The following is a 22,027-nucleotide window of genomic DNA, read 5'->3' as shown; positions in this document are numbered from 1 at the left end:
CCTAGAAGGCAGGAAATATGTTTTGACCTCCTCCTCCTTTACATATATAAAGGGTATCCTACATATCTTTTGCATCCTCTTTCGTAGGATTGCAGGATGTTCCTTGCATTAAACAGCCACTTGCTAACTGGAAAGATATGTGCTCTAGTTTTAGGGAACATGCCTTGACCAGTTCCTCCTCAACTGTCCTCTCACCCTCCAGGGCTGGGGGATGGATAACAGGATTTTTGAATCATCATTGGAATAAACTCATTAGAACCTCTTCATAACACCGTATCTGCAACTGAAGGTGGGCGAGAATGGTAAGGAAGAAAACAGATGAGTTATGTTCATCCTTAACAATCAAAGGAGTTACTCTTCTGGTTAGTTAGGGTGTTAGCTCATCTCTCTGTTAAGTTTACATCACAAGGACAAAACAACCAAGTCAGCAGATAACAACCCAGTATATCCATGAGCAATAGAGTGAGGCTTTGGAAGGTGCTCAGGATCAGGGAGGATGGCGGCATAACACAAAGCTTCTGGCAGTTGGTCATAAATTCTTGGTGGTTGAGGGAACCAGGCTGGGCATCGGGCGACTAAGACGCCGGGGGAGAGTCTGACTCCAGGGACTAAAATCCTTAGAGAAATTCTTCCACTCATAAAACTTTTTTTTTTTTTTTAAACGGAATCTCATTCTGTTGCCCTGGCTAGGGAGTGCAGTGGCGTGATCTTGGCTCACTGCAACCTCCCCTTCTGGGGTTCAAGCGATTCTCCTGCCTCCTTCTCCCGAGTAGCTGGGGCTACAGGTGTGAGCCACCACGTCCAGCTAATTTTTAAATTTTTTTAATTTTTATTTTTAGTAGAGACAGGGCTTCACCATGTTGGTTAGGCTGGTCTTGAACTCCTGACCTCAGATGATCCTCCTGCCTCGGCCTTGCAAAGTGCTGGGATTACAGCCATGTGCTGCACGCATAGAACTACTTTTTTAAAAATTATTTTTAATTTTTGAGACAGGATCTCGCTCTGTCACCCAAGCTGGAGTGCAGTGGTGCTATCTTGGCTAACTGCAGCCTCAGCCTCCCAGGCTCAAGTGTTTCTCCCACCTCAGCCTCCTGAGTAGCTGGGACCACAGACACATGCCACCATGCCTGGCTAATTTTTTTGTATGTTTTGTAGAGATGGGGTTTCATCTTGAACTCCTTGATTCAGGCGATCTGCCCGCATTAGCCTCCCAAAGTGCTGGGATTACAGGCGTGAGCTACTGTGTCTGATCCTAAGACTGCTTTAAAAGAAGTTGGTGAAAGATGTTCAAACCCAGCTTTTAGGCAGAGGAGGATAATATAAACCCAGCAGTTTGATGAGATTGTAATATCCATATTAGTAGTAGGTCCATATGCCAAGCCTACCCACACTACTTCCACCTACAAGAACCCTAAATTTCAGGGCAGAACAGAGAAAGGTGAAATAATATCACAATTTAGTTTAGTTTTCTTTTTTTTTTTGAGACGGAATCTCTCTCTGTCGCCCAGGCTGGAGTGAAGTGGCCGGATCTCAGCTCACTGCAAGCTCCGCCTCCCGGGTTCATGCCATTCTCCTGCCTCAGCCTCCCTAGTAGCTGCGACTACAGGCACGCGCCACCTTGCCCAGCTAGTTTTTTGTATTTTTTAGTAGAGATGGGGTTTCACCGTGTTAGCCAGGATGGTCTCGATCTCCTGACCTCGTGATCCGCCCGTCTCGGCCTCCCAAAGTGCTGGGATTACAGGCTTGAGCCACCACGCCCGGCCCTCCACAATTTAGTTTTTAAAGTTTTGGGGTAGTCTTATTCTTGGCTCCCCCTGCCTTTTTTTTTTTTTTTTTTTTAAAGGCCCATCTGCATTTTCTGTTCAATAAATTTGAAATTTGTCTTATTTTTGTTTCGGGCTTCTACTACATATCTCTAGGTCTTTCCCTCAACCCAGAGCTAGGGGACCCCCAAATGCTCTTCTTTGAAGACAAACTGCTTTGATATCTTCTCACTTGAGAATCTAGACTCCATTAAAGAAAACTAATTGAACAGAAAAAAAAAAAAAGAACCTAGATTCCACGTTCTGTACCCTCTGAGCATTTTCCAGCTTGCCTGAGGACAGTACAGCATCATATTCATGTACATATGATCTATATGCAGTATGATAATAATTTCTTTTTCTGGCACAAATTAAGAATTTCTGTATGATAAATTCTTTAAAGAAAAACACCAAAAGACATATTATCCTAAGATTGACATAATATTTTCCATTAATTCCAGTAAAGCTTGTTTTTTGGGGAAGTATAAGTAGGAGGGATTAGGATAGGAAATTAATCTTTTTTTTTTTTTTCAGTTTTGCTGAAGAGACTCATAGTTTTAAAAGTCTGAGTGCTTCTACTTCTAGAATATTTAAGCATAGGCCGGGCACGGTGGCTTATGCCTGTAATCCCAGCACTTTGGGAGGCCGAGGCGGGCAGATCACTTGAGGCCAGGAGTTCGAGACCAACCTGGACAACGTGGTGAAACTGTCTCTACTAAAAGTACAAAAATTAGCCAGGTGTCATGGCACGTGCCTGTAATTCCAGCTGCTCGAGAGGCTGAGGCATGAGAATTTCTTGAACCCGTGAGGCGAGGTTGCAGTGAGCCAAGGTCACGCCACTGCACTCCAGCCTGGGCGATAGAGTGAGACTCCATCTCAAAAAAAAAAAAAAAAAAAGAAAAGAAAAGAAAATTTAAGCATCAGCAGATGGGCTTAGTGGGTTGCGGAGCTGGAGGGGTAGGGGGTGATACATGGTTGGACAGGTGGAGATTGGTTATCATGGGTCACCAGCTGAGATTTCAGATGTCGTCAGCTGATGGCTCTGAAATGCCCTTAGGTGGTAAGGACACAGCACCACGAGGTTGGGAAGGCATTAGGGAGTCATGAAGCAGACGTAAAAGGCAAATTAGGAGGCCTTGGTCAGCTGCTGAAGGAGAGAGAGGCCAGCATAAAGAGCACAGAGGCGAGGGAGGGTGTCTGGGTCCCACATATATTGGGGGCCCGATCTCTGCACTTCCAGGCCGCTCAGCCCAACTAGGGCCTCTGTGAGGGTCAGCTCCTCCTCCCCAAGAGAGGAGAGCAGCTCAGGATGCAGGGGGAAAACGCCCTCTTTATCCTGCAGGAAGTTCTGTTCCATCGTGCTCTCCACCTGGAGGGAACCAAAACAACATGAAAAGAAAGAACTGGAAACCTCTCTCTTCTCCTAACTCACAAAAATCACAAGAAGGTTACATTCCCCTTACTAGAATTTCTTACTTTACCTTACATTACAACCCCATCTGAGTCTTTGAACAGCCCTATATGTGGGCAGCACATTGATTTTTAGCCCCATTTTACAGAGGAATAAATTGAGACAGACTCAAACACATTAAAAAATTTGCTTACAGGCCAGGCGTGGTGGCTTACGCCTGTAATCCCAGCACTTTGGGAGGCTGAGGCAGGTGGATCACCTGAGGTTGGGAGTTCGAGATGAGCCTGGCCAACATGGTGAAACCTTGTCTCTACTAAAAATACAAAATTAGCAAGCCATGATGGCGGGTGCCTGTAATCCCAGCTACTCGGGAGGCTGAGGCAGGAGAATCACTTGAACCCAGGAGGCCGAGGTGTGGTGAGCCGAGATTGTACCATTGCACTCCAGCCTGGGCAACAAGAGCGAAACTCCGCCTCAAAAAAAAAAAAAAAAAAAAAAAAAAAAAAAAATTGCTTACAACATTTGGCTAGGAATAAGCAAGGCCAGAGTTTCTGTCTCTTCTCCCTAGATCAGGCTGATAAACCCAGATCATTGCCCAGAAATTCAGTCTTCTACTTCTTGTGAAATAACAAAAAAGGAGAAATAGAAAGGAGGACTGGGCATAAGCCCCTGTGATAAGACGGGGATCCTCCAGAATGGCTCCATCCTTAGGCGAAATCTGCATCTCCGCTGGCTGCAGCTACTCCCAGACTCTCCCCAGCATCTGCTCTTTTTCCCTCACCAGCTTTAGCTGCACGGGTAGGATCTTTTTCTCCATGGATTTCACCAGCAGCTTCTGTTGGACTTCACTTAGCTCTGGAGAAAAAAAGCAGAGAAAGATGTGTGTTGCTGGTGCAGAGGGGACTACAGACTCCAAATAGCGCACTTCCAGAATTTCAGCTTCATTCATTGGATGTAATTACAACACAGGTGTTAAGGGAGCCGTAGCTGAGGGGTTCACTTTGGTCTTGGAGTCAGAGGGCAGGCTTCTTAAGGGAACAAACATTTTAGCTTATACCTGAAGGACCACAGAGTTTTTCTAAGTGGAAAACTAGAAAATGTGGAGGGAAGAAGAGCTTTTAGGGGCAAGATCAGAAAATGTTACTCCCTGAAGTTAAAGCTACCAGGTATCAGGATAGAAGTGATGAGCTTAGCTATATGCAGAAATTTTAAGTATGTTGCTGATAAAGCTAGGGTTATTCAACCTCTATTAGCAAGACTAGGCTGTCTTCTTAGATCACCCATTGTGACCAAGTGAATCCTTAGGAATGAAACCAATTTTTTTTTTTTTTTTAATGGAGTCTTGCTCTGTTGCCCAGGCTGGAGTGCAATGGAGTGATCTTGACTCACTGCAACCTGCCCCTCCCAGGTTCAAGCGATTCTCCTGCCTTAGCCTTCGGAGTAACTGGGATTACAGGCACCTGCCACCATGCCCGGCTAATTTTTGTATTTTTGGAAAAGGTGGGGTTTCACCATGTTGGCCAGGCTGGTCTTGAACGCTTGACCTCAGGTGATCTACCCGCCTTGGCCTCCCAAAGTGCTGGAATTACAGTCATGAGCCACCGTGCCCAACCATGAAACCAATTTATAAAAATGTACATATAAACTACTTAACTATGGTATAATTTGTCATTCATTCATTCATTTATTCATCCATTTGGGAATTGATTCAAGCGATTCATTCCTATTACTGAAAAGGTCTATAAATGAAGACCTTATTCCCCACTTACCTGTTAGGGCTCCAACGAAATAGAGGATGGCGCCCACGGCCTCCTTTGACAGCAGGACATCTTTTGGGAGTGCCTCCAGGGTCACTTCATGTCCCTTGTCTAGAGCCCCTTCAAGCTGTGGGGGAAGGTGGATGACTATTGAAGATAACATAGGAAAGGGCCCAACCCAAGGCCCAGCACATAATGGTCCCTTGACACACGGGAACTCTCTCCCATTTCCTGATTTCTTTTTCGAGACCTCAAGTCCTGAAGAGTACTGGACTCCTGGGTTCCTTGGTCCCTAAGTTTTGGACTCTGGAAAGGGAAGGTTCCAGCCCCTCCAGCAGATGGCCCTTCTGGCCTGAGGGTTGGGGCGAGAAGGTGGGCCAGGATACATGTTGTCATCTAACCCAACAGTTAATCTTCCCGAGATCCCAGGCGTCATCTGATGTGCCTTGGGGGAACCCACTGTTTGCCCTTTTCCAGGGGACAAAGGGAGGAGCAGTGGCCTGGCAGCCTGGGGGCACGTGGCCAGCCTTGGGGAAGGTAACTAAGATGGACTCCGCTGGCCACGCACCTCCTGCCCCAGTCAGATCTCCCCACCTGCTGCAATACCCACCCCCACCAAACCTTCACCGAAACATGCCTTCTCTCACCCTTCCCCACTTCCACTAGGTCCTCACCGCGAGCTCAAGGTCTTGAAGCTCCTTTTTCTTCCCTAGAAGTTTGCTGAGGGAGCTGAGGAGGGAGCTTTGCCCTGCTTGGCTCAGCCTCTCCACTTGTTGGGTCTCCCTCTGAACTTCTTCTTTTAGTGTCCCGAAGCCTTCGTGTACGTCCCCTGTGGGGTCAATAATGGGACACACAGCCCTCCATCGGGCACCTTCCCCTCTAATCAGCATCCCCCTGCAGGGCTCCTACACTCAGCCTCTTTAGGTACCCATGCTATACCCCCCAGTTTGAGCCTGGCCCCATTTTTCTTTACCAAGGAATGCAGTGACAGAACTATCCACCAAAACCCTAACCTGAGGGTTGGGGCGAGAAGGTGGGCCAGGATACATGTCATCTAACCCAACAGTTAATCTTCCTGAGATCCCAGGCGTCATCCCCTATCAGTACACCCCTGACTTTTCTTTGAGACTCCAGCAAAAAGTGGAGAAAGAAGGTCTGTTTTCCCTTCTCATGAGTTAGTTGACAAAGAAGAATGCCTTTGCCTTCTCCTTTCTCTACCCTACTGCTACCTCCATGCCAAAGTCTTCGGAGAAACTCACAAAGTTCCTTACCAACATCAGATGCCTGGATAACTGAGGGGAAAAAAAAAAAAAAGATAAGAATGCAATCCTTCAGAATGGCAGCCATACCCAGGGGATGAGACACTAAGGAAGATAAGGAAATACATCCTGCCTGTCTCCTGGGGAGAGCCCAGCTACCTTGTTCCTGGTGTTACTGTGACTCAATGGCTCTGGCCCCAGTTGCTGGGCGGCTGAGTTGCAGGTTATAGCTACTAAGACTCTTAAAATTTTTTTTTTTTTTTTTTTTTTGAGACGGAGTCTCGCTCTGTCGCCCAGGCTGGAGTGCAGTGGCGCGATCTTGGCTCACTGCAAGCTCCGCCTCCCGGGTTTACGCCATTCTCCTGCCTCAGCCTCCCGAGTAGCTGGGACTACAGGCGCCCGCCACCTCGCCCGGCTAGTTTTTTGTATTTTTTAGTAGAGACGGGGTTTCACCGTGTTAGCCAGGATGGCCTCGATCTCCTGCCCTCATGATCCGCCCGTCTCGGCCTCCCAAAGTGCTGGGATTACAGGCTTGAGCCACCGCGCCCGGCCAATTTTTTTTTTTCTTTTTTTGTTAGGCCAGGCGCAGTGGCTGACACCTGTAATCCCAGCACTTTGGGAGACCAAGGCGGGAGGATCACCTGAGGTCAGGAGTTTGAGACCAGCCTGGGCAACATGGTGAAATCCCATCTATACTAAAAATTAGCCAAACGTGGTGGCCCGTGCCTGTTATCCTAGCAACTTGGGAGGCTGAAGCACGAGAATTTCTTGAACCCCGGAGGCGGAGGTTGCAGTGAGCTGAGATCTCACCATTGCACTCCAGTCTGCACAACAGAATGAGACTCTGTCTCAAGAAAAGAAAAAAAAAAAAAGGCCAGGCGCCGTGGCTCACGCCTGTAATCCCAGCCCTTTGGGAGGCTGAGGTGGGTGGATCACCAGAGGTCAGGAGTTCGAGACCTGCCTGGCCGACATAGTGAAACCCTGTCTCTACTAAAAATAAAAAAAATTAGCAGGCCATGGTGGTGGGTGCCTGTAATCCCAGCTACTCAGGAGGCTGAGGCAGGAGAATCACTTGAACCGGGGAGGTGGAGGTTGCAGTGAGCTGAGACTGCGCCACTACATTCCAGCCTGGGCAACAAGAGTGAAACTCCATCTCAAAAAAAAAAAAAAATTTTTTTTTTTAAATAAGAGACAGTGTCTCACTATGTTGCCCAGACTGGTCTCGAACTCCTGAGCTCAAGGGATCTTCCTGCCTCAGCCTCCCAAAGTGCTGGGATTATAGGCGTGAGTCACTGTACCTGGCTGCTACTAAGGCTCTTGAGGACAAAGGTCTCAGGCATCAGACCACCCGGGCATCTTGTCCAAAGACTCCCCCTTTCCACTGCTTTTTCCCAAGCTATTGGAATTTCTACCATGTTTTGGGGACAATTGTTTGCTAAGACTCACTCTGCCATTTCCCTGTCAGTCCCGTGAGAAGGAAAGAAAAAGACTGGAGTTTTAAAATTCTGAGTCAAGAAAGTTTCAGTGGAATGAAAGGAAACACTTACGGATGACCTTCTCCTCTCCTGACTTTTCTGAAGACAGAAAAAATGCACATCTGTCAGCACAAAACCCATTTTTGCCTTTTCATCTAAAACAGTCTTCAAGGCAGTTTCATCAGTGATCATTATGAAAACACGGAGATTATGCTAGCTCATCCACCCCCACGACTCGGGAACACACTCTGTCTCCAAGTCTTACTTCTGCTTCTGACTGTGCCTTCCGGTCTCTGTCGGTTTCTGTCTCTCTCTGGGACAGTATATATACGCCTCTATCTGTCTTTCCTAAAGTTGAGGCTAGGTATTCTTAGGGACTTGGGAAACAAAAGCAGAGGCTTCTTGGGGGATTATAGTATAAGCTAGGAGAAGGTGGAGGATTTTAGCAGATAATGTCAGGGGTGGGGCAGAAGATGTGGGAAACCCGTAAGCAATTTCACTTACCTCCAGGAGGGAAGGTTTGCATGTTATCATTGCAGATATGTGGAATATCTGTGAAGGGCAAGGGAGGCAGGGCAGGAGGGCACTTAGCAGCTGCCCCACGTTCCCTTCTTCAGTCTCAAGTCAAAGGGCTCTGCTAAGGGCTACGACTTTGCACCCCAAGCGCTTCATCTAATTCCCTGCTTCAGCCTCCCTTGCTGGAAGCAATCTTTTCTTCCTTGATAAATTCTATACTATGAGAACACCACTTTCTACCTTCCATTCCAGTCTCTGTCTGTTTCCTCCTTTGGCCACAGACTTCTTGTTCATCTTTGTACCCCCTCCCCCAATGACCACAATGCCCAGCACCCGGAAGATGCTCAGAATCCAGGAGCCTCTTCAGCCTTCTCTCCAGAGCAGCCTCCATGGCTGCAGTTGGATCACAGTGCAATACACCTCCCTGCTCATGCTCTGACACTGCCACAAGAGGAGACCAGGGTGCCTCAGTATTGCTGCCGGTAATTCTCATCCTGTGGGGAGAACATGCGGGTCTCTGCTCACCCCACTCATCTTTGCCTTTGACCATCAGCTGTCTCACTCGAAAGGCCAGGACGCAGCCCTTGGGGATGGCTATAGCCTCCTTGTGGTTTATGGATCCCTAGAATTAGACAATGAGAATTTGTGAATCTCTGGACATCTTAAGTATGAGATATTGGGAGTGCGAGTTGGGGGAGGTGCAGGGTCAGGGCTGAGAGCCTTCAGGGAGATAAGAAGTTGGAAGCCTTCAGTGGTGTCCCTGGTCTGGACTCTGAGGAAGGACTTCAAAGTCCTTGCGCTCATTTCTGCTGATGTTCCCTCCAGTGACCTGTATCTGTCTTCCTGGTTCAGGTGCATGAAGGGAACTGGGCAGACCTGCTCCATCTCCTGCCTATACATCACCCTAGAGCTTCCGTCCAAACCCTGGCTCCTTCCTTCTCTTCGCCATCTGTCCCATGCTTACCTCTTTCAGGACGCCTTCCATGACTAACCCCTACTCCCGGCTCCACATCCCAAATCATCCCTTGAATATTTAGATGCAATAGATAGAGGTATGGAGAGCATTCCTTATTTCCATTGACTTTTCCAAGCGTGTGTTCTCTGGGCTTTAGCCTCTGTGTCTCCTGTATAAACCTGAGGACTTTCTGAGAGTAAGGATGTCTCCTCTTTGGATTGGGAGCACCATGAGGGAAAACCCATGAATGTGACTTTCCCCTTCCCCAGTAGTTCCCTGTGGCATCTGGCGCAGGGATCTGCCCTCACTGGGTGCCACTGACCAGGGAGGGGGCCTGTGTCTGGGGTTCGGATCTTGAAGAGCTAGGGGAAGGAGTGGCCCTTTTCAGCATCCTGGGTTGGCACTGATCCAGCAAAGCTAATGAAGTCTCCAGGGAGGGGCTGAATGTAAATGTGTATGTGTGAGTGTGAGTGTGGGTGTGAGAGTGTGTGTGTGTCTCTGAATCAAACCTGTAGCCCCAGTGGGGCGAAGAAGGGGAGGGAGAAGCAGGCCTCTGCCTTGCCGGCTCGCTCCAGTGTGACTTCCCGCACCGTCTCCACCACCTCCATCACCACATACAGGTTCTCCCCTTGATCTTGCATCTCCTTCAGGAATGGGTGATCCGCTGCCAGCTTCCTGTGACAGGAGAAACATAAGGAAACCATTCAGAGCTCCTTCCTGCCTGTGCCACACCCTCCTCGTTCCTTCTGTCATTCCCAGGAGCTAGACATTGCGGGTGGCAGGGAAGGAGCAAGGACTCTGGACTAGGGCTGAGGTTGAAACCCAGATCTCTTGCTTACTGGCAGGGCAGCTTCTCTGAGTCTTAGTTGCCTCATCTATGAAATGAATGTAACGATGCTGACCTCCTGGGTTGCTCAGAGATAAACTCGGTAATTATCTGGGCCAGCACCTGGCCGGTAACAGGGCCTCTCAGGTGCTTCTTACTCCCTTTTCCTCCAGTTCAGGGGTAGATGCGCTCCCCTTTCGTCCCCACTCATCTCTCTGGGATCCTTTCTCTCCACGTCTTATGCTCTCTCGCTGTTGACACCAGTTCCTCCTCTCCACTTGCTCCTTCCATCTGCTTCCATATATAAATGTGTCCCTAATCCTAAAAAATTTGTTTGCTTTGATCATGCTACTCCCTCAAATTACTACCCTATTTTTTTCCTTCATTTCATTGGCAAATATATCAAAAGATATGCTAACCTCCAGTGTCCACTTCCTGCCCACTCCTAAATTCTTTTTTTTTTTGAAATGGAGTCTTACTCACTCTGTCACCCGAGCTGGAGTGCAGTGGCGTGATCTTGGCTCACTGCAACCTCTGCCTCCTGGGTTCACGCGATTCTCCTGCCTCAGCCTCCCAAATAGCTGAGAATACAGATGTGAGCCCCTGTGCCTGGTCCACCTAAATTCTTTATAATTTGCCTTTTATTTCCACTACTCAGCTGAAATTACAATGATCTCTTACCTCTCAGTCCCAACGACCTCGCCTAACTCTGTGCAATACTCGATCCTGCTGTCGAAAGCCTCCGTGCAACGCTGGCTTCTCTTGGCTTCCAGTCACACTGTACCACCCTGGCTCAACTCCCGTGCTTCTAGTTTCTAAATCTTATCCATTCTGTCTGCACCTCATTTTCCAGTTTCTTTGGTTCTCTAACATTTTATGTTCTGTAAGATTCTGTTCTCAGTCCTGTTTTCTCAACTCCCTCCAAAAGCTCCCCCCACCCAACTCACTCCTACAGTTTTTTCTTTTTTCTTTTTTTTTTTTTTAAGGTCTTACTCTGTTGCCCAGGCTGAAGTGCAGTGGCTCGATCATAACTCACTGCAGCCTTGAGCTCTTGGGCTTAAGCGATCCTCTTGCCTCAACCTCCTGAGTAACTGGGACTCTAGGCGCACCACTGTGCCCTGCTAATATTTGCATTTTTTGTAGAGAAGGGGGTTTCACTATCTTGCCCAGGCTGGTTTGAACTCCTGGGCTCAAGCAATCCTGCCTTGGCTTCCCAAAGTGCTGGGCTTACAGGAGTGAGACTCCTCCCCTGGCTCCTACAGTTGTAATCTTCATATTGCTGATCACCTTGTGTATATCTTCACCTTGACCTCTCTCCTGAACTCCAGGCCCTTATTTCCAACCACCTGTTAAACATTCTCAGCTGATGTCTCAGCAGAACCAGAAACTCAAAACATACAAAAGGAACTCACAATCTCCAAATCTACCTCTAACCTCTGTCTTCCTGTTTGTCACCTATAATGGTACCTTTAATGTCCTATAATGTCACAACCTGGGTAAAATCTCACAGTCACCTTTGACAAAACCGTTTCCCTCATCCTGCAATCAGTTACCAAGCCTAGGCCATTCTATTACCCTTGGCAATGGGCCGTGCATCCATTCCTCCCTCTTCACTCCTATTGCCCTGAGCTCGGGTCCTCAGTTTACATCGCTCATGGGATAGAAGAACAGTGTCTTGGCTGGGCGCAGTGGCTCATGCCTGTAATCCCAGCACTTTGGGAGGCCGAGGTGGGCAGATCACCTGAGGTCATGAGTTCGAGACCAGCCTGGCCAACATGGTGAAACCCCATCTCTTCCAAAAATATGAAAATTAGCTGGGTGTTGTGGTGTGCACCTGCAATCCCAGCTACACGGGAGGCTGAGGCAGGATGATTGCTTGAACCTGGGAGGTGGGGGTTGCAGTGACTGGGTATCGGGTCACTGCACTCCAGCCTGTGCGACAGAGACTCCGTCTCAAAAAAAAAAGGATGGGCGCGCGGTGGCTCACACCTGTAATCCCAGCACTTTGGGAGGCCAAGGCAGGCAGATCACGTGAGGTCAGGAGTTTGAGACCAGCCTGACTAACATGGTGAAACCCCGTATCTACTAAAAATACAAAAATTAGCCAGGCGCAGTGGCTCACACCTGTAATCCCAGAACTTTGGGAGGCCGAGGCAGGCGGATCACAAGGTCAGGGGTTCGAGATCAGCCTGGCCAATATGGTGAAACCCCATCTCTACTAAAAATATAAAAAATTAGCCAGGCATGGTGGCAGGCACCTGTAGTCCCAGCTACTTGGGAGGCTGAGGCAGGATAATCGCTTGAACCCGGGAGGTGGAGGTTGCAGTGAGCTGAGATCGCGCCACTGCACTCCAGCCTGGGCGACAGAGCGAAACTCGGTCTCAAAAATAAAAAATAAAAAATAAAAACAATAAAAACATAAAAACATTAGCTGGGTGTAGTGGCGGGTACCTGTAGTCCCAGCTACTCGTGAGGCTGAGGCAGGAGAATCGCTTGAACCCAGGAGGCGGAGGTTGCAGTGAGCCAAGATCGCACCACTGCAGTCAAGCTCGGGCAAAAAGAGCGAAAAACCGTTTCAAACAAAAACAAGAAGAAAAATGTCTTGCCTTGTCTGACTGCTTCAAATCCCTGTTCTCCTTCCCCTATCTGACACACTTCCTCCGTTCGGCTGGATTAGTCATGGGACACATCAGAGCATTTTCAGGATCTTCCTGGTGCCTACAATTCAGTCTCCTGGAGCTGTCACTTGCCTCTCCGGGGTTTGGGTTCACCTGCATTTCCTGCTCGTTCTGCTCACACCTCTTCTGCCCCTGCCATGCTGGCTGTTCCTGGCCCCTGGTGGCTTTGAGATTGCTTACCTGTGTGCCTTCATAATACCCTTCTCCCAGCCCTGCAGGCCCAATTTCTACTCATCTTTCAAGGCCCAGAACAGAGGCTGCCATGGCTGTGAGATCTTCCCTTATTTTCCCAGCCAGAAGTCCCTTTGACCTGCCACAAGACTCAGTCGAACCATCCCTACAGCACTTAGCAGTTCTTGGCTTTGATTATAATTACTGTTGCACAGGTTTTTAAAATTTTCACCTTCCTAGACTGCAAGGTTCTTGGACAAAGATGTTTTAGGCTCACCCCAGCCCATAGCAGAGTGCTTTACTATATACATGCTTGCTGGATGACTACCCTGGCCCTTCCTTCTGGCCTTCCCAGTCCTTACCTCCTTCTTTCAACCACTACTTAACTACTTAAAAGTCAGTTCCCATGTCAAGCCAAACATCCATGGAGCCCAGCATCCATGTGGCGCCTGCCACACCCTTTGTGCTGTGGGGCAGCATTCCCGAGGGCATGCGGAGTGTGTATTGGGGTCAGGCGGGAGGCTTCATTTATGGGAGCAGAACACAGTGCTCAGGCCTCAGCTGTGGGCAGTTAAGACCCATCCCTCCTTTTTCTAGTGTATTGCATAGTCTCAGAGTTAGAAGGAGCCTTAGAGATGATCATCCAATCCTGTCATTTTGCAGAAAAGAAAACTGAAATCCCAAGAGAAGTGACTTTTCCAAGATCACACAGCAAGCTGGTGTGGACATAGTCCTCCCTATGCATGTGTGACAGTGGGGAGCTGGTCCTGGAGACGGTGGCAGCACTGGGAGGTGTGACTAGGAAGTGGCCTGGATGCAGCCATAGGCCAGAAGGGTTGCCTTCAAGAGCTCCCCTGTGGTGACCACATTGGCAAAGGTCAGTGCAAGGGTCCTATCTTTCAACTTGCATTTTTAACTTGAGGCCCTAAGCACCCTTTCCATGCACTGCCCCACCCACATCCCGGGCAACCCTCGGTCCTGCCCGCTCTCACCTCTCCTGCAAGGTCTCCAGGGCCTTGGGAGCCACACTGAGTGTCTGGACCTCCAGAGTGCTGTTCTGCGAGAGTCCTGCTGTCCCCTTCACCTTCACCGTCTTTGGTACATCCACATCTCCCTCCACTCGGGTATCCAGCATGTTCTTAAAGCCAAAATTCCCAGTATCTGTTGGATCTGCAGGAGGGAAAAGATGAAAGGGGCTGGGCTGGCTGGGCGCAGTAACTCACGCCTGTAATCCCAGCATTTTGGGAGGCCAAGGTGGAAGGATTTTTTGAGCCCAGAAGTTTGAAACCAGCCTGGGGAACAAAGCAAGACCCCGTCTCTACAAAACAAATGAGTAAATAAAGAAAAGAGGCTGAGCTGAGAGGTATCGCCTGACCCCCAGCCTCCTCAGCTCCTGACGATGACTTTGGGCTAGATGACATCTAATCACCTCTGGCCAGAGGGAGCTCTGAGGTCCTCCTTGCAGGCCAGGTGCCCAGCCCCCATCCCTCAGTATCCCTCAGTTCCCAGCCCTGCTCAAGGCTGACCTGAAGGTGAGCTGCCCGGCTCAAGCACATCCAGCAGTGTGTAGTCGGTGCGGACGTACCGGGCCCCCCAGAAGAGTGTGCTCTTCCTCTTCCTTAGCACCAGGCAGAAGGGATGGAAGCGCTTGAAGTCGATGAGGCTGTCAAGAGGTGTCAGGTCCCCTCGAGGGTTTAGCTGTCTGACCAGGGCCCGGGTGACATTTTCAAACATGGTCATGGTCTCTGTGGAGATGGGGAGACAGGAGAGTGTCAAGGTGGTTGCCAAGGAACCCGGGATATGGGCTGGGCCCCTGCAGAGAGGGTTCGCCCGACTCTGGGGCAGGGAGAGCTCTTAGAGATACCTGGATTGTCTGATGTCACAGCTGGAAAGAACCAACGGAGTCTGCATTTTATGATGAGGAACCTAGTTAAAGAGTTGCCCCAAAGTCCCATAGATGGTCAGCAAAGCCTCACCTCCCTTTTCCTTGTCAAGTTCCTTTTTCTCTCTCCACATTTTCTTCACTGCCACTGAGCCCAACTGGACTTTCTTTTCTTTCTTTCTTTCTCTTTCTTTCTTTCTTTCTTTCTTTCTTTCTTTCTTTCTTTCTTTCTTTCTTTCTTTCTTCTTTCTTTTTCTCCCTTCCTTCCTCCCTCCCTCCCTTCCTTCCTCCCTCCTTCCCTTCCTTCCTCTCCTTCCTTCCGTCCTTCCTTCCTCTTTTTCCTTCTTTCCTCTCCTTCCTTCCTTCTTTCCTCTCCTTCCTTCCTTCCTCTCCTTCCTCTCCTTCCTCTCTTTCCTCTCCTTCCTTCCTTCCTTCCTTCTTTCCTTCTTTCCCTTCCTTCCTTCCCTCCACCTCGCCTCACCTTGCCTCGCTTCACTTTCTTTTTTTTTTTTTTTTTTTTTTTTTTTGAGACGGAGTCTTGCTCTGCCGCCCAGGCTGGGGTGCAGTGGCCGGATCTCAGCTCACTGCAAGCTCTGCCTCCCAGGTTTACGCCATTCTCCTGCCTCAGCCTCCCGAGTAGCTGGGACTACAGGCGCCCGCCACCTCACCCGGCTACTTTTTTGTATTTTTTAGTAGAGACGGGGTTTCACCGTGTTAGCCAGGATGGTCTCGATCTCCTGACCTCGTGATCCGCCCGTCTCGGCCTCCCAAAGTGCTGGGATTACAGGCTTGAGCCACCGCGCCCGGCCAACCTCGCTTCACTTTCTTCTTTTCTTCCGAGACAGGGTCTTACGCTGTTGCCCAGGCTGGAGTGCAATGGCATGATTACAGCTCACTGCAGCCTTGACCGCCAAGGCTTGATTGAGCCTCCCACTTCAGCCTCCTGAGTAGCTGGGACTGCAGTCATGCACTTGGCTAATTTTTAAATCTTTTTGTAGAGACAGAGTCTCACTATGTTTCCCAGGCTGGTCTCAAACTCCTGGCTCAAGTAATCCTCCCACCCCAGACTCCCGAAGTGCTGGTATTACAGGTGTGAGCCACTGCGCCTGGTCTAGCAATGGAAGTATTTATTTAGCAATGGAAGTAAAGCTTTCTCTCACACCAGAGACTAGCAATAGCCAGGGTCTGAGGACACCAGGGGAGGGAAGGAGATGCTGCTGGCACCAAGGGCCGGGGTGGTCAAGCTGCTCACCTGCCCCAGTCGCCCTTTCCGTGTGTGGGGTACACTTCCCTGCACCCTGTTCTTCCCTTGTGCGTGCCTCCCAGCTCACAGGTATCAGTAGACCCACTCCCCTCTCACAGCCCCTGGGGGATGCCTGGATCCAGACTTTTGTTTTTTCTTTTTGAGATGGAGTCTTACTCTGTTGCTCAGGGTGGAGTGTAGTGGTGCCATCTCAGCTCCCTGCAATCTCCACCTCTTGGATTCAAGCGATTCTCCTGCCTTAGCCTCATGAGTAGCTGGGACTACAGGTGTGTGCCACCACACCTGGCAAATTTTTGTATTTTTTTTTTTTTTTTTTTTGAGACGGAGTCTCGCTCTGTCACCCAGGCTGGAGTGCAGTGGCGCAATCTCGGCTCACTGCAAGCTCCGCCTCCCGGGTTCACGCCATTCTCCGGCCTCAGCCTCCCGAGTAGCTGGGACTACAGGCGCCCGCCACTGCGCCCGGCTAATTTTTTTCTATTTTTAGTAGAGACGGGGTTTCACCATGGTCTCGATCTCCTGACCTTGTGATCCGCCCGCCTCGGCCTTCCAAAGTGCTGGGATTACAGGCATGAGCCACCGCGCCCGGCCAATTTTTGTATTTTTAATGGAGACAGGGTTTCACCATGTTGGCCAGGCAGGTCTCGAACTCCTGACCTCAGGTGATCCGCCCTCCTTGACCTCCCGAAGTGCTGGGATTACAGGTGTGATCCTCTGTGCCCAGCCAGGATCCATGCATTTTGATGCGCCTCACCTTTGCCCCCTCTGCTTACAATACCCCTTTGAGATCTGAAGACTCCCTGGTCCTCTTCTAACACTCAATTCAGGTCACCTCCTGGGACCTTGTCCCTCAGTCCTCCAGGCAGCTGGTGACTGTATCTGTGTTTCCAAAGCGCTCTTCTGATGCACCTTCCTGTTATGATCTGCTCACCTGACCGTCTCAGCTCCTCGTCTGTGACTTCCCAGAGAGCAGGAAATGGGTCTTAGTCATCTCTGCAGCAGCAAGTACCACACCTGGCACAGAGTTGGAGCTTGGCAAATGTGTGTGGAAAGAACCAATGAATGTGGCCCCGAGAGATGTGCGCTAGGGTGAGAGGGCCCTGGATAATGTGGGGCCCATGGGAACCTGAGAGGCAACATCTTTTTTTTTTTCTTTTTGACATGGAGCTTCATTCTTGTTGCCCAGGCTGGAGTGCAATGGCACGATCTCGGCTCACTGCCACCTCCACCTCCTGGGTTCAAGTGATTCTCCTGCCTCAGCCTCCCAAGTAGCTGGGATTACAGACGCCTGCCACCGTGCCCAGCTGATTTTTGTATTTTTAATAGAGACGGTGTTTTCCCATTTTGGCCAGGCTGGTCTTAAACTCCTGACCTCAGGTGATCCGCCCACCTCACCCTCCCAAAGTGCTGGGACTACAGACGTGAGCCACCACGCCTGACCTGAGGGTCAACATCTTAAGTCTCTGTCTTTGAAGTTTGAGTCCAGGTGCTCTGGCTGGGTGGCCAATCGGCACACCCCAGTTATCCCCGTGGGTGGAAGAGGCCACAGCAGCTGGCGTGGAAGCACCCCACATCCACCACGGGCACTTCACAGCGGCAGGGGGGGCAGGAAGCATGGCACAGATGGGTAGGGCTGTTCTACCAGACAACCTCCTGGTGCCACCTGGGTGCACCTGGGAAGGGCTTGGGCAACAGCAGCCTCCTCTTCACTGGAGAGATGCCCACAGGCCTGCCTCTCCCTTCCCTCCCCTAGGCCTATCAGGATATTTATCCCACTGGACTCTAGGGGAGTTCCATGCCCTTCTTGGTCTACCCATCTCCCTGTGTCCCCAGAGCACCCCTGCCTTCCCTGCTGTCATCAAGTTCTTACCTGGGAGCGGGGCTCAGTCCTGTCCAGCAGCTGGGTCTGGGGTGAGGGCCTGGGGCTCGCTGGGTCTGTAGGTTGAGAGGATGACCGTCCCTTGCCAGGACAGCCTGCTTTATGCAGGGACAGAGGCTTCCAGGGACCCCGCCTGCCCTAGTGACCCCACCCCCCTCCTGCTCCACTTCCGGGAGAACAGCATCAACCTGTTCCACATGTGCCCTGGCCTCCTGAGGGCCGAGGGGGTGGATAGGGAGCTGCCAGGCAGGTGCCAGCGTGGGTGGGGGTAGCCAAGGCTGATAGAGAGGTGGCAGCTGGAGGATGGCTTGTGGACTGAGAGGAGAGGAAGGCAGGTGCCTTTGGAAGGAGTGCAGAGGGAGGCAGTGGGAGCGTGTGTGTGTGTGTATGTGTGTGAGTGACCAGGGATGGCATCTCTGTTCTGTCATCATCACCGTCATTGGGGAGCATCTTGGATTCATGGGGGGTCTGCAGGTGTCCTGGGATAGGGAGTCCTGTATGTCCACACATTCCAGCAGAGAGCAGAGCATCTGCAGCACTGCCCTCCATCCTGGGCTTGTCAGCCTGTGTGCATCGCTGCCTGACTCCATTTATTTTAGCCACATAGACATATCTCTGATACCGCTAGAAGCAGATGTCTGAGTAGGCAGAGATGGAGTTAGACCAAATGGGTTTCTGTTATTTGGTGTTCAGCGTTTCTGCTCCTCACGGAATATTGTAGACACACATAAGCATATCGGTAGGCAGGGGCACAGCTATATTCGTAGAAAAGCCCAGGAGGCTTGTCATAGGCTTTCAGATGTCACACCGAGGTCACTCAGGTCCTCCTCTTAGCTTAAATCTCTGCCTAGAAGGAATTTTAAAGGAATTCCAAATTTTGCCCACGTGGTCACATTGCTAGAGGACAGAATAAGGGACTTACAAGCAAGGCCCGTATAGTGTTGGGCTATGTGACCATGCCTGTGTGCAGGTATCACCTGACACAGCTGAGCCTGCCTGCTCCCACCCTGAGGCTCTTCTCAGTACCACTCATCGAAAAAGAAATGCAACCCTGAACGCTGTGAAGAGTAAATCCCATGTGTGTGTGTTTTTTTATTTTTTAGAAGGAATCTTGCTCTGTCCTCCAGGCTGGAGTGCAGTGGCGTGATCTCAGCTCACTGCAACCTCCACCTCCCGGGTTCAAGCAATTCTCTGCCTCAGCCTCCCGAGTAGCTGGGATTACAGGCATGTGCCACCATGCCTGGCTAATTTTGTATTTTTAGTAGAGACAGAGTTTCACCATGTTGGCCAGGAGGGTCTCGATCTCCTGACCTTGTGATCCGCCCACCTCAGCCTCCCAAAGGGCTGGAATTACAGGATGAGCCACTGTGCCAGGCCAATTCCATCTTTACTGAAGGTTTCCTTGAGGGGCTGATGGTGAATGAGACTAGACCATTCCACACTCAGGAAAACTCCCTAGAAAACATCATCATTCCACTTGTGTCCCCAAAGTCTCATTCAATATGACAGATGCTCCCAAATATCTCTTCTCTATGTCTTGAAACAGAACAAAGCTAAGTCTTGCCCCTGCCTCTCTGGTCCCTGCTCACTCTGTTTTTCTTTACATCCCTTCCCATCCACCCTATGCCTTTTTGAGACAGGGCCTCGCTCTGTCACCCAGGCGGGAGTGCAGTGGCTCAATCACGGCTTACTGCAGCCACCCAATACTTCATCCTCCTTCCACACCTCCAGTCATTCTGGCAATCAAACGTCCCTTCTCCTTAGGAGAGGCAGAGGTCGGGGCTTGAGTGTGTGGGAAGGTTGTCATTAGGCCGCGTGCGGTGGCTCACGGCTGTAATTCCAGCACTTTGGGAGGCCGAAGTGGGTGGATCACCTGAGGTCAGGAGTTAAGAGACCAGCCTGGCCAACATAGGGGAAACACCATCTCTACCCAAACTACAAAAATTAGCTGGGCGTGGTGGCAGGCGCCTGTAATCCCAGCTACTTGGGAGACTGAGGCAGGAGAATCGCTTGAACCCGGGAGGTGGAGGTTGCAGTGAGCCGAGATCGCACCACTGCATGCCAGGCTGGGCGACAGAGCAAGACTCGGTCTCAAAAAAAAAAAAAAAAAAAAAGAAGGTTGTCGTTAGTCATCTGGTCCCTATCACAAGCACATATTTAAATAGAAACCTGTTGTATGTGTTATAGTCTTTTCATCTCTGTCTGTTTTCCTGGTTCTTCCTGGATTTCCACCTCTTCCTCCCTGTAACTCCCACTACAGTGACGTGATGCCTGCATGTCAGCATATAGTCCTGAGGCTGTGCAGTCTCCTATGCTTTAATCAGCTCCAGGGAAGGTGGTCCCACTCCCACCCTCTCACCAGCATAGCATTGCCTCAGTCAGACTTTTGGGAGTTTCTTCCCAGTGACTACCCTTCTCCCACTGGCTGCAGGCCAAGGTTCCTAGTCTAGTGGATTCTGCAAAGATCTGGAGAACAGTGGCATCTAAAAGCCACACGTGGCTCTGCTCTCCCTGAGGACCCGCAAAGCCCATCTAGTCAGCTTTTTCTCCTCTGACTGGGAAGTCTTGCTTCTCTCATTTCTTCCGCCTTTGCTCTGATCTCGGAGCACTCTGCCCGGCCTGTGCTCACACTCCTGGTGTTGTCCCGACCCTGCCTGCACCGCATTGCCCCATTCCCCCAGACTGCCTACTGGTATTATTCCAAGCAGGGGACTTGGTGGGTTCAAGGCAGGGAGGGGATATATGGGCTTGCGGGGTCAGCCAGATTGAAGTTCTTGTGCTTTTGGAATGAAAAGATCCACATTTAGGCTTGTCTTGGTGGTGCTCCTTCCTCCCATCCAGGGTGCCCTGCCTCTTTTTCTTTCTTATTTATTTATTTATTTATTTTTTTGAGATGGAGTCTCACTCTGTCTCCCAGGCTAGAGTGCGGTGGCGTGATCTCAGCTCACTGCAACCTCTGCCTCCTGGCTTCAAGCAATTCTTCTACCTCAGCCTCCCTAGTAGCTGGGATTACAGGCACATGCCACCGCTCCCAACTAATTTTTGTATTTTTAGTAGAGGCGGGGTTTCACCATGTTGGCCAGGCTGGTCTCGAACTCCTGACCTCAGGTGATCCACCCACCTCGGCCTCTGAAAGTGCTGGGATTACAGGCGTGAGCCACCGCGCCTGGCTGCGTCTTTTTCCTTTCTTTTCTTTTTCTTTCTTTTTTTTTTTTTTTTTTTTTTGAGATAGGTTCTCACTCTGTTGCCCAGGCTGGAGTGCAGTGGTGCAATCATGCCTCACTGCAGCCTTGACTTAGAGATTCTCTTGTCTCAGCGCCCGCTCCCTTCTCCCAGTACCTGGGACTATATAGGCATGTGTCACCACGCCTGGCTTTTTTTTTTTTTTTTGAGATGGAGTCTCGCTCTTGTTGCCCAGGCTGGAGTGCAATGGCGCAATCTTGGCTCACTGCAACCTCCACCTCCTGGCTTCAAGCGATTTTCCTACCTCAGCCTCCCAAATAGCTGGGATTACAGGCATGCAGCACCACGCTCAGCTAATCTTTTGTATTTTTAGTAGAGACAGGGTTTCACCATGTTGGCCAGGCTGGTCTCGAACTCCTGACCTCAGGTGATCTGCCTGCCTCGGCCTCCCAAAGTGCTGGAATTACAGGCGTGAGCCACTGCCCCCGGCCATGCCTGGCTAACTTTTTAATTTTTTGTAGAGAAGAGAGTCTCCCTATGTTGCTCAGGCTGGTCTTGAACTCTTGGGCTCAAGCAGTCCTCCTGCCTCAGTCTCCCAAAGTGCTGAGGTTACAGGCGCGCTGCGCCCGGCCTGGGGCAGAATTTAAATTGTACTGGCGGATATTTAAGTTAGACTGCCTTGTAAGGACGCTTCAGGTCAATTAAAAGAGACTTAATGCCGAAGCAGGAGGTCATGTGGTGATTGCTGCTCAGGCAGGAGGTAAGCTTTGCTCTCTATCTCCCTCTGGTGGTCAATCAAGGTAGTGATGGACAATGATCACCTCTGATTTAGAGACCAAGCTTATGACTAGGTAGGGTTGCTAGGAGATGGGGATCAGGAGAGGGAATTGACTTAGGAGAGGAAGCCCCAGGCACCTGCCCGGTGGGACCCTTTCTGTCTCTCTGTCCCATACAGTGCACTGCAGACAGACA

General features: G+C 50.2%; 1 protein-coding gene across 5 annotated transcripts; it reads right to left on the bottom strand.

The window, feature by feature from the left end:
• Positions 1-2,224: 2,224 nt before the first annotated feature.
• Positions 2,225-14,734, bottom strand: LOC105472232 (gasdermin A). Of its 5 annotated transcripts, XM_011725277.3 has the most exons (11): positions 14,377-14,734; positions 13,843-14,020; positions 9,685-9,850; positions 8,746-8,842; positions 8,209-8,256; positions 7,777-7,803; positions 6,242-6,262; positions 5,645-5,799; positions 4,983-5,097; positions 3,995-4,068; positions 2,225-3,171 (listed from the first exon to the last, which is right to left on the bottom strand). In XM_011725277.3, exons 1-11 carry the CDS (start codon positions 14,588-14,590, stop codon positions 2,929-2,931), a joined length of 1,338 nt encoding a protein of 445 aa, XP_011723579.1. In that variant the 5' UTR covers positions 14,591-14,734; the 3' UTR covers positions 2,225-2,928. The 5 variants fall into 5 exon arrangements, with proteins under 5 accessions (XP_011723579.1, XP_070939191.1, XP_070939190.1 ...); XM_071083090.1 differs by lacking the exon at positions 6,242-6,262; XM_071083089.1 differs by lacking the exon at positions 7,777-7,803 and having other exon boundaries at positions 6,230-6,262.
• Positions 14,735-22,027: the final 7,293 nt, after the last annotated feature.

This window comes from Macaca nemestrina, chromosome 17 (assembly GCF_043159975.1).
Source record: "Macaca nemestrina isolate mMacNem1 chromosome 17, mMacNem.hap1, whole genome shotgun sequence".
In the NCBI taxonomy this organism is placed as follows: domain Eukaryota; kingdom Metazoa; phylum Chordata; class Mammalia; order Primates; family Cercopithecidae; genus Macaca; species Macaca nemestrina.
The sequence above is the reverse complement of the archived record's forward strand: the minus strand, read 5'-3'. Positions and strand labels throughout refer to the sequence as shown.